Consider the following 16,613-nt stretch of genomic DNA (forward strand, 5'->3'; position numbering starts at 1 on the left):
TGTTGTCATGTGGTTTACGTCAGTAAAGGCGGTGACAAAGGGTCACATGGATATTAACGTCATTGACAGGAGACTGCACTGCCCCGTGTCAATGTTTTGAATGGAAATTTTCTCGTGATTTACAAGTAGTTGAAGACATTACAGATATTGATAGTAATCAGCTGGACAAAATATATAACACTGGCCTAGTGGTTTTTGGACATTTTACTGCAAATATCTTACAAATTGCACCTTTAATGTGCCCTAATAATCTTTAATCAAAAACGCAAATCTCCTCATCTCCTCAAAACGATCTCTCTTTACGTCCGATAATATAGTATGGCAGTTGGGTGGGGTCCGGGAGAAGATCGCTGCAATTAGCAACACGACCCAACTTCAAACGATTCAATCATATCTCGACAAATTCAAATTCAGCACTGCCTTATTTCATTTCACTCAGATATACGTCACCAAAGGGAAAATAAGAATTGCTTCTTCCGTTTCATGGCAAAAAAAAGAGATTTAACAATGGGGTGTGGAGTGCCGCTATGTGGTCATGACTGCACACCACACATCATCAGATTCCCTTAAAGGTAGTGTAAGTAGGGTTTTAAGTGTTTTATTAATCAAAATCAATGTCTTTATTCATAAATATGTCCTCGTTGGTGTCAAATGACCTCTACCAGTGATCTGACTTTTCTTTTAAGCTTAGCATTTCTTCTCTTTACCTACATTGAACGGGTAAGTCCAAGGAGGCTTCCATGTCTTTCCGCCGTATTGATAAACTATAATAGCAGAGAGGGACAAAAAGCACTTGCCTACCAACGCGTTTCCACAACGCGTTTTCATTCAGAACACGTGAACCAGCTGCAACGGACAAGGAGATCAGCGATTACATAACGGCTACCGTAGTTGCAACACGCATTTGGAAAGGCGAGGCGCTAGAGAGCACTGTTCGTTTGAATGCAAAATACAATTTCACCACTAGATGGGGTAAATCCTACTTAATGTCCCTTTAAAGAACGCAAGTCTTGAATGGGAGCACAAGAAATCTCGCGGAAATCAAACGTGACTTCACAGTAAATTAACATGGCGGACAACACGGATAAATAAATTGCAGAAATACTATCTAGACTGCTTTTTACATCTTTGATGTCTGTCTCATACAGACTGTGCCTGCAATGTTGTGACTGGTTGTTTTGCTTTATGTCTTTCATAAAGCAAAACAATTCTGATTGGATATTGGTTCGACTTCTTTAACAAACCGTGCACAAGTGGGGCAGTACAGGCACCGAATGTGTACAGAAGTAAAACTAAGGTTCATTCAAACAGTCGCTAGGCACATTTTTGTGAAATAAAAGTTGCTAATGGGTTCCCAAAAGCTGCTAAATCTAGCAAGAAATGTTACTTATTTGTCAACACGACTTCATACACTCTGCTAGGCTAGCAAGTAAACCACACCCAATGATTAACATAGAATTTGCATACAAGTTAACTTTGAAAACAAAAACTATTAAAAACAACTTTGCACAATAATGATGACAAAAATAAAGTTAAAATGTAAAAATTAATAAAAAGCCTTTTATTTATTTGCAGTCTCTTTTCACGTTTGCATTTTAATATAATATATTGGCAGTTTTGTAGTGAAAATTTAAAATATATATATATATAAATCTGCCAGGGAGAAAGGATTGTCACCATAAAATAATTTTATTTTCATGTTTATTTTAGCACATATTTTGAATACAGTTTTCCATAATGAAAAGGCCAAGCGTGTTTTCATTTAATTTAAAATGGTCAGAATATACCTTCCACAGTTGACATCAATATTGTCCTTATTCCAAAGACAGAACTGAAGATCTAGCACAAAATCATTATTCACAATTTAGTTTCACAACAGCAAAACTGCATTAACAAGTTACTTCACATATTGAAGTATTAAAGGTGAACTTCCTAAAAAGTTACACAAGGTACAAAACTACACAAGCAGTATATCCACCTCATCCAATTTGCAATCATAAAGTGACGATACACTCATTTCCAAACATTTCTCAGGACTGGAGAAGGGAAACTCTTTGGGCCAGGGGTTACATATCCGGAAAACCACACTTTAAAATATCAATTACATCTGGCTGCTAGTGGGGGAAACAGCTTCACATCTTTAAATTTCTAATGTTGCATAATCAAGTAGCAATTTATTCACATGTGCATGATAGCTCGATAAGATTCCAGTCTTCAGTGCAATTCAGATACTGAAATACAATCATCTTTAAGGGGGGGGGGGGGGGGGGTACAGATTAGGGTCTTTCCAATATTTTGCTTTCAATATAAGTACAGAAGAACCTACAGAATCATTACATACAGAACATATGTACCATGCTGAATGAATGGAGCAATATAAAATTAATTTCTTGGCATGCAGAAATTATTTGGTAACAAAAGGGATGGGAGTATAGCTTAGGAACTTCATTCTAGATTCTTCTTTTCATCAAAATGACTACATAAAGCTCTCACTCCCTTATCTGTGCCCTGAGATTGACCATAGTGGCTAAAAGCAAAAACTAAATTAAACTAATTCACAGAAGCCACCACTCTGGATTATTCAAAACAAAAACATTTGATCTTGGTCATAAACCAATCCTATGATGTACGAAGAAACTAAATTAGATGCCATGGAAGCAAAAAATTGAACATTTATACAACATCTGCTCAACGCAGAGTAACACAGAGGTTAAAAAATGGCTGCCCATCACAAGCACCAACACGACAGAAATCATGCAACTGTCCACGCTACAAACACCTTAAAATTACATTGTGGGTATATCTACCCATCCTAAAATAGTCCAAACGGTTTCATCCAAAATCCAAGTGTAAACAGTGAACGTCACTTTGGGAAAAAAGGTCTAACACCAGTATGACTTATCACAACAAGACAGATCAAGTTCATATCCTAAGGAGGTCATCTAATGCCAGCGTGTCCAAGTCACAGGAGTCGAAAAGATCACTTATACCCTGCTCATCACCCAAGCTCATCATGTATTCATCACAGAGCAAAGCAGGAGACAGAGGCACGAAGGGAACAGACTCATCTGGCTGCTGGAGGATGGAGGACAAGGAGGAACTGAGGGGCGACATGGGTGCGTTTCCATCCGAGGAACCATAACCATAAGCGTTGGAGCTGCCATTCATCTTCACGCCATCAGTCGTTTCACCCGAAGCACATTCTAAAAAGAGAAAAACGGTGAAAACACATTCCTGTAGCTTAACAGGTAGAGCATAGAATTAGCAGCGCAACGGTCGTAGGTTTAATTCCAAACCAGAAAAAACATCATCAATGCAATATGCTTATATATTAGGGGTGCACCAATGTATCGTCCTATAATCGGTCTAGAAAAGCAATATTCCCACTATTGGACATCGGATTATTGTTTAAAAACAGATCTATAAACCACTGATCTATATAAATGACTGGATTACGCATAGACCGCTAATGTAATAGCGAGAAGTGAAGCCACCAAAAAAGTTTAAGTGGCCATCTTGTTATGCCCAACCGGCAGAGGGCATTATTGGCATTCAAACTCATGAAGCATATTCACCCAATTTACAGTGTATCAGTCATATAAGATTAAGTTTTAGGATGTGTAGGTAAATGAATTGTTACTTCTGATGTTATTTGCAATGTTTACGTTTTAATCGAGCAGAATAAGGAATTTATAGAAAACGTTAAGGTCTGCTCCATTCTGTTGTAACGACACGAGTGTAAATAAAGCTATGACATTAAGAACATACACGGTAAAGTAAAGCAGCCCTATATTCTATGGCTTTTTTAAGCATGGCAGCTTTGAAATTGGGTGTTTTTATTAGGGATGCACCAATCCGATACCTGGGATAGAGATCAGGGCTGATCCAGACCGTTAAATAGCTTGACAGTAACCACGGGGTAATGCACAGTATGGGAGTTGGATCGGTCCTGTTAGTCCAATACCAGATCCAGCAAAAGAGGACAAAGTATTATAAAAGCACCATAAACGTTTTTATGAACTATAATCAAATTCTTCTTAATGCACTTTATGTGACAGAACAGATCCATGTCAGATTTTTCACGGAGACTCCGATGTGGTACTTACTACTGCGTTAAAGGACTGGAAAAGCAGACTGGATGAAATGTGTTGCGCACACAAGGATTAAAAAAAGTCTCAGTAAGGGGCTTTTTACACATTTTCACTTAAAGCAACACTAAAGACTTATTGCTCTTTGCTCCCCCTACAGGTTAGAAGTGTAATTGTTCATTACCACTGTCGTAAATACTGCAGCATAGCTGGCTCTGATTGGATTGTAGGTCTGGCTTAAAGTTTTTGCAGTTTTCACTCGAACTACAGGACCACTACCAGACCGTTGGAAACTTCTTTAGTGCGGTTTTGGCCGATAGAGGGCTGCAAAGTGAATGTGAAAGTGCCATACACCCTGTTTTGAGTGGATGAACCACTGAAACTTTTTTGGAAACTTTATTTTAAGGTAAAAAAAACTCTTTGGTGTTGCTTTAATGCGTTTTCTCTGATCGGATAGTCAATCAATCAATCGTAAAAACACCAGGTGTAAATTAGAGGTCGACCCATTAATCGTCCGGGCCGATAATTTGGCCTATTTTGCAATATAATAAAAATAAAAAAAACCCGGCTTTGGCCGATTTTGCTGCAAAATTAGGCTGATTAATAGCCAGGCACATCTGCGGGCACCCAAGCGGTTGTTGTAGAACCATAGACCGTAAAAAAATATGGACGTAGTGTCCGTGACGTCACCCATTGGCTTGTGAAGATCGTTTTTGTAGCTTAAAGTAGGCGTTGCCTGCCGTCGCCATCTTGGCCGCGCGTCACCGCGAATCACTCGCGGAAAACTGAAAATGGTAAAGAGGCGGGACATGGGTGAAGCTGAGGTGAAACCACGCCCGCCTAGCACTACTTTAGGGACAGCAGTGGCTGGTCAACCGTCACTCAAGCGGCCACGCCCTTAATTATGCAGAAGTTTATGGCTTAATATAATTTAAACGGATGAGTTACAAAAAAATTCACCCCCCACCACAGTTTTCATAAATGGCAAAATTAGCTATACAGACCAAAAGCACTTTTTTACCAGGCTGTAAACATTATTTTCAACTGTATAAAGTTGGGCATTTTTAACATGGGAGTCTATGGGAATTGACTCCCTTTTGAAGCCAGCCTCAAGCGGCCAGTTGATGAATTGCAGTTTAAATCACGTCCGTATTGGCTTCATTAGAGCGATCGGAAGGTTGCCCCTCGTGTAGAACTCGTGACGCCGCTTCTTGTTGCTTCAAGCAGATCTCTCCCTTACTGACACGATAGCAAAAGGTCGGAAGGCCAAATCATATCTAGCAAGGAAATGTTTTCAGTGTTGTTACAGTAACACTGTTACAAGTTTTGCGTTGGCCAAACTGGATTAGCACAAAACGCTCACAAATCGTTTCAAAGGAGTCAGTTCGCGAATCGGTTGAATGAACGGTTGAAACAACAGAGCTGTCCAACACAAGACGTCACTGTCAGCGCAATCCATCACTCACAGCACCTCAGAAATGAGAATGTAAATGTGCTTTAAGAGCGATTAGAAAGATTTGCCCTAAATAACAGTCTAAATAAAAAAAGTTTACTATGTTAACTTTATTATGATTAAATAATTTAACTTATCAGGTCTACCAAAGAAGGATTTTATCCTACAAAGCAATAAAAGTCATGGAACAAAAACAGAGCAAAGAGCAGAAATGACGACGGCAGAGTTTCCGGTAATATCTATGTCTGATAAATGCATGGTGTGGAGGAGGTTGTAAAACTCTTCAGAAAGCCATAATTTTTTTAAATACTTTGGCGTAAAAAGTGACATTTTTACATTTAAAATATCTGCTAATGAGGAGGATGATTATGTAAACATAAAATCGGCTGCCCTGATTTCTAAATATCTGCATCGGCCAGAGAAAAATAATAACATGTCGGTCAGCCTCTAGTGTAAATGCCCTCGTAAAAGTTTGAAATCAGATAGCTATGGATGCAATACTTAAGCAATATCGCACGAGTAGGAGTGTGATATAGCTCTATATCATCATGGCTGTGATTAGGCCAGAGGCACGAGGCCGTAGGCAATCACAGCTGTGATGATATAGAGCTATACAGGCATGTGATTGGCTAAGGACAAAAAAGCAGGAAAATATATTGAGACCCCCCCACACACACACACGCCAATCAAACTGGTGGCGGATCTATACGGATAGTAAAGTAGGACCCATAACAACTTATTTGAACAAAAAAACACATTTTAATTCATTTTACAGCTAGATGTGCAACATGCTACTTTGTACAGTATGACACATAACAACTTATTTGGTGGATGTGTAACAGTGGGAATCAAAAGCAAGTGTCTTGTCCACTGCTCCATCACCACCTCTCTCTATATCAACAACCATGATAAAAAATATGTTTTAACTTATTTTTGTTTTGCATTTTTACCCAACTTTAACAGCTAAATGTGCAACATGCAAATGTTCATGTCAAAAGCAGGCCTATTTTGCCGACATCCAAATAAAATGTAGGCAATGGCTTATAAAGAACTAAAGGCATGGCTACTTTTAATTTTATACTTTAAATAAATTTCCAAGCCTGTACTTTGATACTTTTACTTGAGTAAAGAAGTTAAATCAGTACTTCTATTTTTACCAGAGTATTATTTTAATACAAATATCTGTAAAATGTGCTACACAGGACCATTAGTTATAATAAAGTGTCTTAAAGGTCTCTTTTTCTAATTTTAGACCCCTGTAGATGAGTAACTTTGTTAGCTGTTAAACATGAACAATAGAAGGTTGACACTAATAAATAGAAGTAATTGTACAAAAAAGTGCAGGTGCTATTTATTTTAATCAAACTGGTCAACCTTAAAACTTTAAAACACACGAAACCTTTGAAACAAACGATGATACAGAGGCCGTTTCTCAATCCTAAGTCTGCAGCCTTCCGGAGGTCGCATTTCTAAGCTGCATACGTCATCAAGACTCATCAAGAGTCACAATATTAACAATAATGAAGTTTACTATTATTCTTAGTTAATCGTAAATTGTTGTAATATGTTTATCAGGGCTTGACATTAACTTTTTGAGGAACTTGTCCTTCGGACAAGTAAATTTGTGTTTCACTTGTCCATGCACAAAAGTCACTTGTCCGGGTAAAGATTTATAATATAATGTATTTTTTGAGTTTTGCTAATCAGTGGCAGACCAAGGGATTTTTTCATAGGGGTGGCCAGGCAGGGGCCAGCAGTTACTCTGGGGTGGCATATAAAATCTCTATCATCCAACCTTAAAATACTTTAAAGTATTATAGTGTGTTAATCGGAATAATGTAACATACAATTGCTACAATAATTTAATTTTTATTAAAATGAATTGAGATTAACATACAATTTATAGTCATAATTCAACCTCCATGTTTTTTCATGTGAATCATGTGAATTTTGAAGGCTACTTTAATGTATTTTACTAAGATTTGTTTGGCTGCTTCTTGCTACTCTTTCTGAAGAAGGATGCTATATCTGCTGCCTTTCTCTTCATTTTTCCCTCATTTCAATGATTGTCTGGCATTAAAACACTAAAGCAAAACATTAAAACATTACCATGTTTTTAAAAACTTATTAGGGTAAATGTATCTAGATTATCTGTTATATATAAAATCAATCTTAATCCTAGCATTTACGCTGTAATGTCTGTGTGGGATTTTTTAATGTACAGTGACGAACTCTTGTCAGATTCAAATCGGCTGTCACGCGGCGCAAACACACGTAGGCGCGCTAAAAGAGAGATTCTCATTATAAAACAGATTCTTAAACAAGATTTTAAGCCATTTATGTGTTTTTACCGAACTTTAGAAGAGAAATTTATATTCACGTCGGAGCCTGAAGAAACATCACTCTTGACTCCACTCCGTCCCGCGATTCCCGCCCCTCCGTGTTCGTCGATCAGGTTTCATGCACGAATGTAATGCTCAGTTAGGTTAAACCAGGCTCGATGAGGTAACTTATTTCCTTGCCTTTTTTCGGAACCAATATTGTTGCATCGTCCCTCTCTCAGTCGCCACCAGGATATTCTGCAATGGCGCTCGTTTTTCCTCTCATTTCTGTGAAAATTGCTGCTCCAAATCCACCAAGTAAACCGACGTGTATATGTTTGCCGCTTTGTTTCGCGTCACGCGAGTGACAGCCAAACGTCGCAAATGAGGAGAAGAGAGGAGATAAACGATCGGGTCTGATTGGTGAATACAATCATACTTCGCCATCCGCCATTTGCGAACGGTCAGAAACACGTCCTTGTTGACACTTGGAAAGGAAGGAAAATGCATCTCTTTGTCATCTGCCACCGGTGTGGCCCTGTTGCGCGGGGACAGCTATTGTGGTTCCGTCCCGGGTTACCATCGCGACGGCTGTGAGATACCCCCCTCCCCCCTTATTATTTTTTTTACATATCTGCATGATTCACGTAGGTCACATTTTCAGGTCGGAAAATCCGGAATTCCGGATTAATCCGGAAAAATCACATCCCTGGCTATATCACACGACCCCAAGAGCAATATTGCTTTTATACAACAGTTCGACGGCACACGTTTGAAAAACGAAAACTAGAAAACAACGGAGTTATTTTAAAAGCCCCTTTGTTAAAAGCCCCCTGTGCTGTTATCAGTACAATATCGCACGCCTCTTAGCCAATCAGATTCGAGAACCAGAAAGAACTGTTGTATAATCATATCTATTATCTTTGTGTGAAGATGCTTCAAGAGTGTTATTCTGCACCTGGGAAGTACATAATGCTTTAGGCACATCAATTCGGCACCTGGGATGTGCATAAGCGTGAAGAACAGGTGAAGCACATCATTCCCAAAAATAACCATCTGCACACTAAAGCCTTGTTTACAGTGACAGTTTTGCACAATAAAGGACAATACATTTAGCCTATTTATTTGATCAAATGTACCCATTATGTCCTCTTAAACACTGCCATGATTAAATAATTACTAATGCTCTTGTAACTGATTTTGAATTATACTAGATGTAGCAGAAAGCACTGCACACATTTAACATTCTCGTGTGTGTGTGCGTGTGCGTGCGTGCGTGCGTGCGTGTGCATGCAATTTCAAATTCATCTGCTATCAGGATCGGACGATACTCCGAATTCTGGTATCGAAAACGGGTCGGTAATGGATAAGTTGAATCTTTGCATTCCTAGTTTTTATATTGCTGAATCAAACTTTTGTTTACGTTTCGGTTTCAAAATACATTAACATCAACACTTTTTACTGTACAAACAAAAACAATATTGTATAACAATTACAAAACCAGCAAATTATTGCATGCACATACGGTACTTAAGCATGACTTTAGTTGTCACAATGACAACGGAATCACAATTTGTAGGATACGCACATCTAGGATTTCATGACTTCATAATTTAAAACGAAGAGTGAAATTAAAATCCATAATGGCACATTAATTTGGTATTGTGTATCCCTAGCCTATGTGTCTAACAAATGCAAAGAATGTGTTCTTGCCTTGGGAGACTTTCAAAAAGGAAGTGTGATTTCCATTCACGTCAAGGCTGTTATGGATCAGACTACCGGAGTCACCACCATCCGTGCAGAGGAAGACATCAATGGGACCCTTGGAGCTACTCAGGTGGACCTGTAAACTCTAAACGAGCATTGCAAATATGGTTTAAGTACAAAAGTCCAAATAAAATTCACACTTCGTAACTTTTTAAATCAAATAAGCCGCCATTACCTCCTTTGGGTCGGGCACTTCCAACTTCGTCTCAGAAGGTGCTTTGACAGCTATGACTGTTTGATCCTTTAGGCTTTTTATTCTTCGGATGTCCTGGTATGTTACATAGGCATATGTGAGAAGAGTTAAGGACAAGACAACACAAAAGATAAGTCAAGCTGACATCCAGGTCCTTGCTTCAAACTTCACTGGATTTCAGTGATCACTGCACGCATGAAAAAGCCAAGCAAACTGCTAGCGAAGGATATTTTTTGCTGTGGATCTCCTCTGTCATCTGCTGGACATTGTGCGTGCAGGTCTGAATGAGCTCATCCAGCCGTCTCTCCTCCTGAGTGAGCTCCAGCATCTCTCGGGCAAGGCTGTGACTGGACATGGGTGGAGACAGCAGTCCTTCCTCTGCTGGCAGACTGGAGCCCCTGTAGGATCAGATCACAGGTCAATGCTTGGCTTTACAAAAAAATGTTTTATAGTGAGCTGAACCCTACAATAACACGTTTGGGCTTTAAATGGTTTCAAACTAATAGGCAAGAAGGATATCTGTAAAAACACTTTTCTACAACAGAAAAGCACAAAGCATGACAGACATGCAAAAATGTTTTCTTTTGTAAATAAGATTGAATAACTGTCAATGTTTGCATAAACATGATAAGCTAACATGTTAAAACCTAAGGGTATCCTGTAATCTGTTATATTGTGGGTCAAAATAAAATAAAAACTTAGTTTAAAAATATGCATTTCTTCAAGGTGGATTAACATTTAGTTACGCATTGCCATGCAAGTACTTTAAAATATCTATAAAATACGATTTCCATAGTTATAAAGTAACTCCGTTTAAGTAACTATATTTTAATATCAGCATTTTATGTTATCCTTGTGCATGTGTGAAAATGACTTCCTCTGGCTAACAGTCAAATAATTTTTTTATCGGCTAAAGAAAATTGGCAGCCTGTATCGGTCATCGGCTAAGGCTGATGGGGAAAAAAAAAATCGATATCGGCACAAAAAAATCCATATCGGTCAATCCCTACTTGAAACGGTCTTTACTAACTGATAAAAGACTATTTATTAGGTGCACTGAAAGTAATGATATTAATATACGTCATCTGTACACAATGTAGGGCCTTAAAAACATCAGCCAATCGTTTACGCGTTCGCATCAGCAGATGGCCGTCTGGCTTGTCAATCACTGCCATTACGTTCCTTGTTAGGGCACGTTGGCTCTATAGTAACTTTACCCAGGCGACACATGCGCATAGTGCACGAAACTCCGTTGTTAGTTTCGTGTTGTTTTCATTGTCGCTCCTACTTTTCTCCTCGAATTTGAACCATGGAAGAGAAGAAACCCGAAGGAGGACGCTGAGAAAAGGAGAAAACTGTCAGAAGAACATAATCTAACCAGAGTCGTTCTTGGAGAAACATTTCAACGCTAAAGAGCAATGAAGGAACAGAGAGGTGTCAAGAGAGACGCGCAGTTCGCAAAAATTCTTCTGGACAGGTAACAGTGATTATTCTTTCTTTGTGGAACAATTATTGTTGTACTGTTAGTCAGGTATATTGACATTGTTCTTCTACTGTAGTTGTAAGGCAGTGACCAGTCTGCTACATGCTAGTTGAAATTGGAGTGGCGTTGACTGAGCTAACATTACGTCTTATGTGTGTTTATTATTATATAATTTCACATAATTAATCCGCTGACTCGACACAGCATATGCCGGTGGTAAACAAACACTCGTGTTCCAATACTCGAGCAGTTTTGGGAGGCGTTCCCTAGAAATGAGCTGTGAAGGGGGGGGCTGTTCTTACGCATGCGCTCATTTAAAAAACTCTGTAAGAGTCGGCGAAAACATCCGCTTTTGCAGCTTTAACGTCAATACAGTTATTCATTGATTATGCATTAATGTTAAAGCCTAGAGCAGGGGTGTCCAATACGTCGATCGCAAAGGCAATGCCGGAAGATTGCACATAAGTTAACTGCTGCTCCACGCGCAAAATTGGCATCATGGTCTTAAAATACTTTTTCACAATTACTCTGAGTTGCTGCGCATTTCTTCTCAAATGTGTTTTTATAAATCTTATGCCAGGCAGCTGCAGCTCAGTCGTCTAACTTCCGAAATTCACCAGGATGTGCATTCTTGCCTTCACCCAGGAGCTGATCCACGCGCACGGTGTGTGTGTGCGTGAGAGAGCAAACGAGAGAGAGAGAGGGCGAGGCAGCGTAGCGCTGATTTATATGCTTTAATTACTGTTGTCATTTTCTAGTTTGTTTCACTAAACCGCATCTCCGCTATTTTAAGGAATACTTGACATGTACTCAATGATTTTTTTTTTAACTCCTCAAAAAGTAAGCCTAAACTCAATGTAGAGGTATAGTCGTAAGAAGCATTTAAAGTGTTAAAAAAAATTAACTGATAAACAACTGATAAACAAAGGTCTTCTGAGGTTAATCCGCGCAGTGTTGTTGTAGAAATATCCATATTTAAAACTTTATTAACGAAAATAAATACCTTCCGGTAGCGCCGCCATCTTAGTCGCGTCCGCATTCAGGATAAGAGCTTACGCAGCCTACGGAGGCTACTCTGCTGCTGCTCTGTGCCCCCGCCCTCCGAATTTGTCATACGTCACTAAGAAAAGTGCGCACACTACGCTAATAGTCTCTCCTGAATGCGGACGCGACTAAGATGGCAGCGCTACCGGAAGATATTTATTTTCGTTAATAAAGTTTTAAATATGGATATTTCTACAACAACACTGCGCGGATTACCCTTAGAAGACCTTTGTTTATCATCCTGGAGCCGTTTGGATTTAAGTTGTGAAGGATGGACGCACTTTTTTTGGACTTGAAGGTCGTGGACTCTGGGTGGACCCTGTAACATTATACATTTAATCAACTGAAAGATCTTAAACATTTTATAAAATATCCGAAATTTTTCCATTTCCTGAAAACGATGGACATATGCAACTCGGACAGCTTGGGGGTGAGTAAATCATGGGTTTAATATCATTTTTGGCCGAACTATCCCTTTAATTGGCTTGTTCGATCCATGCCCGTTGCCACCAGTGTGCATACAGTATGTGTGCACTCTTCTGATGACAAACTGCATCACGCGCAATGTATACAGACCCTAGCGTTTGTATAAAAAAGGACCATCATTCGGCCTTTAACAGTTACAACACTGATCATTTGGTCACCCCCACATCATCCAAGATGTTCATTTACTTCTTTGTGCAGTCGAGAAGAAATTACGGTTTTTGAGGAAAGCATTCCAGGATTTTTCTCCATATAGTGGACCTCAACATTTTATCGTTTCAATGCAGCTTTAAATGGCTCCCAACCGAGGCAGAAGGGTCTTATCTAGTAAAACGATTGTCATTTTTGCAAAAAAACAAAATTTAACCACAACTTCTCATCTTGCACTAGCCTATGATGTGCCACCGGGACCTTACGTATTACGTGATCGCGCTGAAAAGTCATGCATGACGCATGCGAAACTACCGCGCCAATGTTTACAAGTGTGGAGAAAGAGGAGCGTTCAGATGCTGTTGTATGTGGAAAGATACCAATTAATGCCTTTGTCTCAGTTTATTGTTTAAACTGGTCGGCAAGTGTGCGCTTCACATAGGGAACGCATAACCTTTTCGATGCAATTACATAACACTTATGGTTGCACTGGCGCGTCACATGGCAAGTGCAAGACAAGAAGTTTTGGTTTAAAAGTACTTTTTTTGTGGAAAATGAGGATTGTTTGTCTGGATAAGACCCTTATGCCTCTGTTAGGATCATTTAGAGTGCTTTAAAGCTGCATTGAAAGTACAATTTTAAACCATTTATATAACTTTTTCATTTTGATTAATCCATAGGTGAAAAACGAGTACTCTATTAACTAGGGGCGGGGCATACCAGTCAGGGTGAAAATAAATATTTACTGGACAGAAAGTTTAACTCCCGTTGTGGATGTGCACCATTACAGCGCGCTTTAAAACACGCCCAGTCGAAGCACAAGCTTCATAACATTAATCAGCTATAGCAATTAGCCGTGTCGTCCTCTCACCTGTTCTCAGTCAAGGTGTAATGCTCGTTTGGCTCTCTGGTATCTCTTGACATTTGAGGTTTAAATGAGATGATATAAGGGAGCTTGTGACGGCGCTAGTGTCATTTTGCACCTGACTGACTGTATTTTCATCTTACAGAAGTGAATCCAAAAATGAATGCATCCTTTTAAAACAATAGTGCCTCAATGTTGTGAGGCGTCACAGCGTTGCGCGGATCAGCGGGGTTGCCGCGGCAGACGCGAGTGCACATAGGAAGCTTTTGAATCACGCATGGTACTGATGTCAACTTACATCGACGTCAAACACTCATCCAGTCTTCACTACCACAGGCGCTTGTAATGCTAACCAGATATCCAAATGCCGGCATAAATAAAAAAATTTAATAAACTGTCATCGTTTTCGTAATCGATCGTCGATGCCACGTTCAAGTACTCCGTCAAATGATTACTGCCCATCCCTAACTGAAACTGTCCACTATATGGAGAAAAATCCCAGAATGCTTTCCTCAAAAAAAAAAAAAAACACTCAATTGCTTTTCGACTAAACAAAGAAAAATAAACATCTTGGATAACATGGGGGCAAGTAAACTATCAGGATTTATTTGAAAGTGGAATAATCCTTTAAACCTTTAATATTGACTGTAAAAATCAAGTAATTGTAAGTGAAACCCACAGCCATTGGATGTTGTTCTTTGACTTCTTTTTGATGAGGCGCACGCCCTCCAACACATTAGTGATGTCATAGAGACGTCTCTTTTGAACATTGAGCACAATGGCGGCCTTATTCAGATCCAATACGCCGTCCGAGGACTCGGCCAGCAGCTGACAGAACTTCTTGGTCAAGAAGCCCAATGATGTGTCATAACGCGTCTTCTCCGGCGGAGTTTTAGGAGCTGAAATGCAAGTCGTCATGCATACAGAATTTATTAGATGCACAGGTCATATAGGTTATCAACCCACTTATTACTGTGTGTTAAAACTGTGGAAGACACACTAAATACATTACCTTTGGGAACCTTTAGTTTAAGAGCTCCTTTGCGACTTCGAAGTGTTTTAGCCGGCTCACTGTATTGATGGTCAGTAATGTCGAGCTCCAGTCTCCTTTTGGCCTATGTAAAAAGAAAAAGAGCAACCAATAGAATAAAAAACTAAAACTCAGATTTGTGAACACAATACGTGACAGATGTTATTATATAAAGCATTTTAAAGTGATTCATGTTTGTACCCTGGGAATCGAACCCATGACCTTTGCACTGCTAAAACAATGCTCACCAACTTGAGCTACAGGAACAGTTGATCAACCAAACCCCCCACGAAAAAGATTTAAAATAGCCCTAAAATGGCAGCAATTGCACAGGTTAATTTCACATTAGCTCTTTGTTGCTTGCTTACGTTTCATTTAATTGCAAATACAATGAATGTCTTTTATTACCACAGCGTGAAAACTTAACTATCTTACCAAGAAGTAACTTAACGACGGCCACTCAAAGATAAATATAGATAAATGTCAGGAGCTGTTTTCATTAACTGCATCCATCTGTAGTCGTTTAAAATATTTAATAGCATTAATGTTTGTCATTTTGAAAGTAACTAACATAATTTAAAACTAACCTACAACTAGAAACCAAGACGAATGCATTAAATTACAAAAACGACCGCTAGCAAAGCATTCTGCTTAGCTCAGAGTCCGCGAGCTCAAAACCAACTCCATCCCCCAACCAAAGAAAACAAACCAGGGCCTACACTTCATTAATTCAATCTTTTAAACATAATGAAAGCATTAATATAAACTATAACATCTGTAAAAGCATCCCCGGAGTTTAAAAAAATAAAACAAATTTTCATATAAAAACGAGAGATTACATGAACAACACACACTACTTTGCTTGTATTCCCCTAAAAGTAAAACAGCAAGACACACATATGTTGCACTTACATTGCCTAGTACAGTTTGTGTACATGTCTAAGGTATTATTTTAAACTTAACACTCCAGAGCGACTAACTTATGCGAAAACACAGTAAAGTTAACTTACGTTTTGTAGTAAACAATCATACGCCATAAGAGTTTTACTGAACCTTATCCAACGATTTTAGTCGCTAAATATCCAAATTACGCCGTTAAACAAAACAGTGTTATTTTAAATGTATTAAGCATAAAAACACAACTCTACTGGTAGCCATGATGACAGCAGAAGTAAGCTAAAGGTGTCTTAGCTTAACAACTTATCGCTTGCAGAGAGTATGTTTGCAACACAACAGAAAGTAAACAAGCATTAACATTATTGTTACCGGTGGTCGTCCGGGTCGCAGTCCTGTCCCATGGGTCGCTGTTTGTAGAGGAGTTGTGTACAGACTGCCAACAGAAACCTCAGGCAAACATACATTATTTGTGGACGGTGGAGTGTTTATTTGTAGACGCGTTGCATTGTAAGCTGTAGATCGCCGATCGGAAACAACAGCAAAAACAGTGTTTTGTTCACGGGGAGAACTCCTCATCCCTAACATTACTTGTCCTGGGACCGAGGAAGACCCCTTTCTCATGATTTATAGAGGCGCAGGTTCCCTTTGTCCCACTTGTGGTTTAACGCTCAATTTCTATGATATCCGTCCGGGTAGACTTAAAATAATCACGGATTTTTAAAAAGCACAGTTTGAAGAATGCATCGCTGTAATATGAATTGAATTGCTCAATTTTAAAAGGCTCGATGTAAGCGATTAAAAACCAGTACGAGCTCCCTCCCCGCAGAGCGAAAAATGGC

The 16,613-nt window shown here is 39.2% G+C and overlaps 1 protein-coding gene across 1 annotated transcript; it reads right to left on the bottom strand.

Annotated features, from left to right (window-relative positions):
- Nucleotides 1–233: 233 nt before the first annotated feature.
- e2f3 (E2F transcription factor 3) lies at nt 234–16,606 on the bottom strand. The gene is made up of 7 exons (XM_065294516.2): nt 16,144–16,606; nt 14,860–14,962; nt 14,527–14,746; nt 10,049–10,220; nt 9,805–9,915; nt 9,576–9,714; nt 234–3,203 (listed from the first exon to the last, which is right to left on the bottom strand). Exons 1-7 carry the CDS (start codon nt 16,393–16,395, stop codon nt 2,923–2,925), a joined length of 1,278 nt encoding a protein of 425 aa, XP_065150588.1. The 5' UTR covers nt 16,396–16,606; the 3' UTR covers nt 234–2,922.
- Between the last annotated feature and the right edge of the window lie 7 nt (nt 16,607–16,613).

The sequence above is a fragment of the Paramisgurnus dabryanus genome, chromosome 19 (genome assembly GCF_030506205.2).
Source record: "Paramisgurnus dabryanus chromosome 19, PD_genome_1.1, whole genome shotgun sequence".
NCBI classification, from domain to species: Eukaryota; Metazoa; Chordata; class Actinopteri; order Cypriniformes; family Cobitidae; genus Paramisgurnus; species Paramisgurnus dabryanus.

Coding starts and splice junctions, on each gene's coding strand:
- e2f3 (XM_065294516.2), bottom strand. CDS start 16,395: ATGAGAAAGGGGTCTTCCTCGGTCCCAGGACAAGTAATGTTAGGGATG. Junction 9,916..10,048: donor AGATCCACAGCAAAAAATAT/CCTTCGCTAGCA, acceptor CTTCTCACATAT/GCCTATGTAACATACCAGGA. Junction 3,204..9,575: donor CTTTTTGAAAGTCTCCCAAG/GCAAGAACACAT, acceptor TTCTCTTTTTAG/AATGTGCTTCGGGTGAAACG.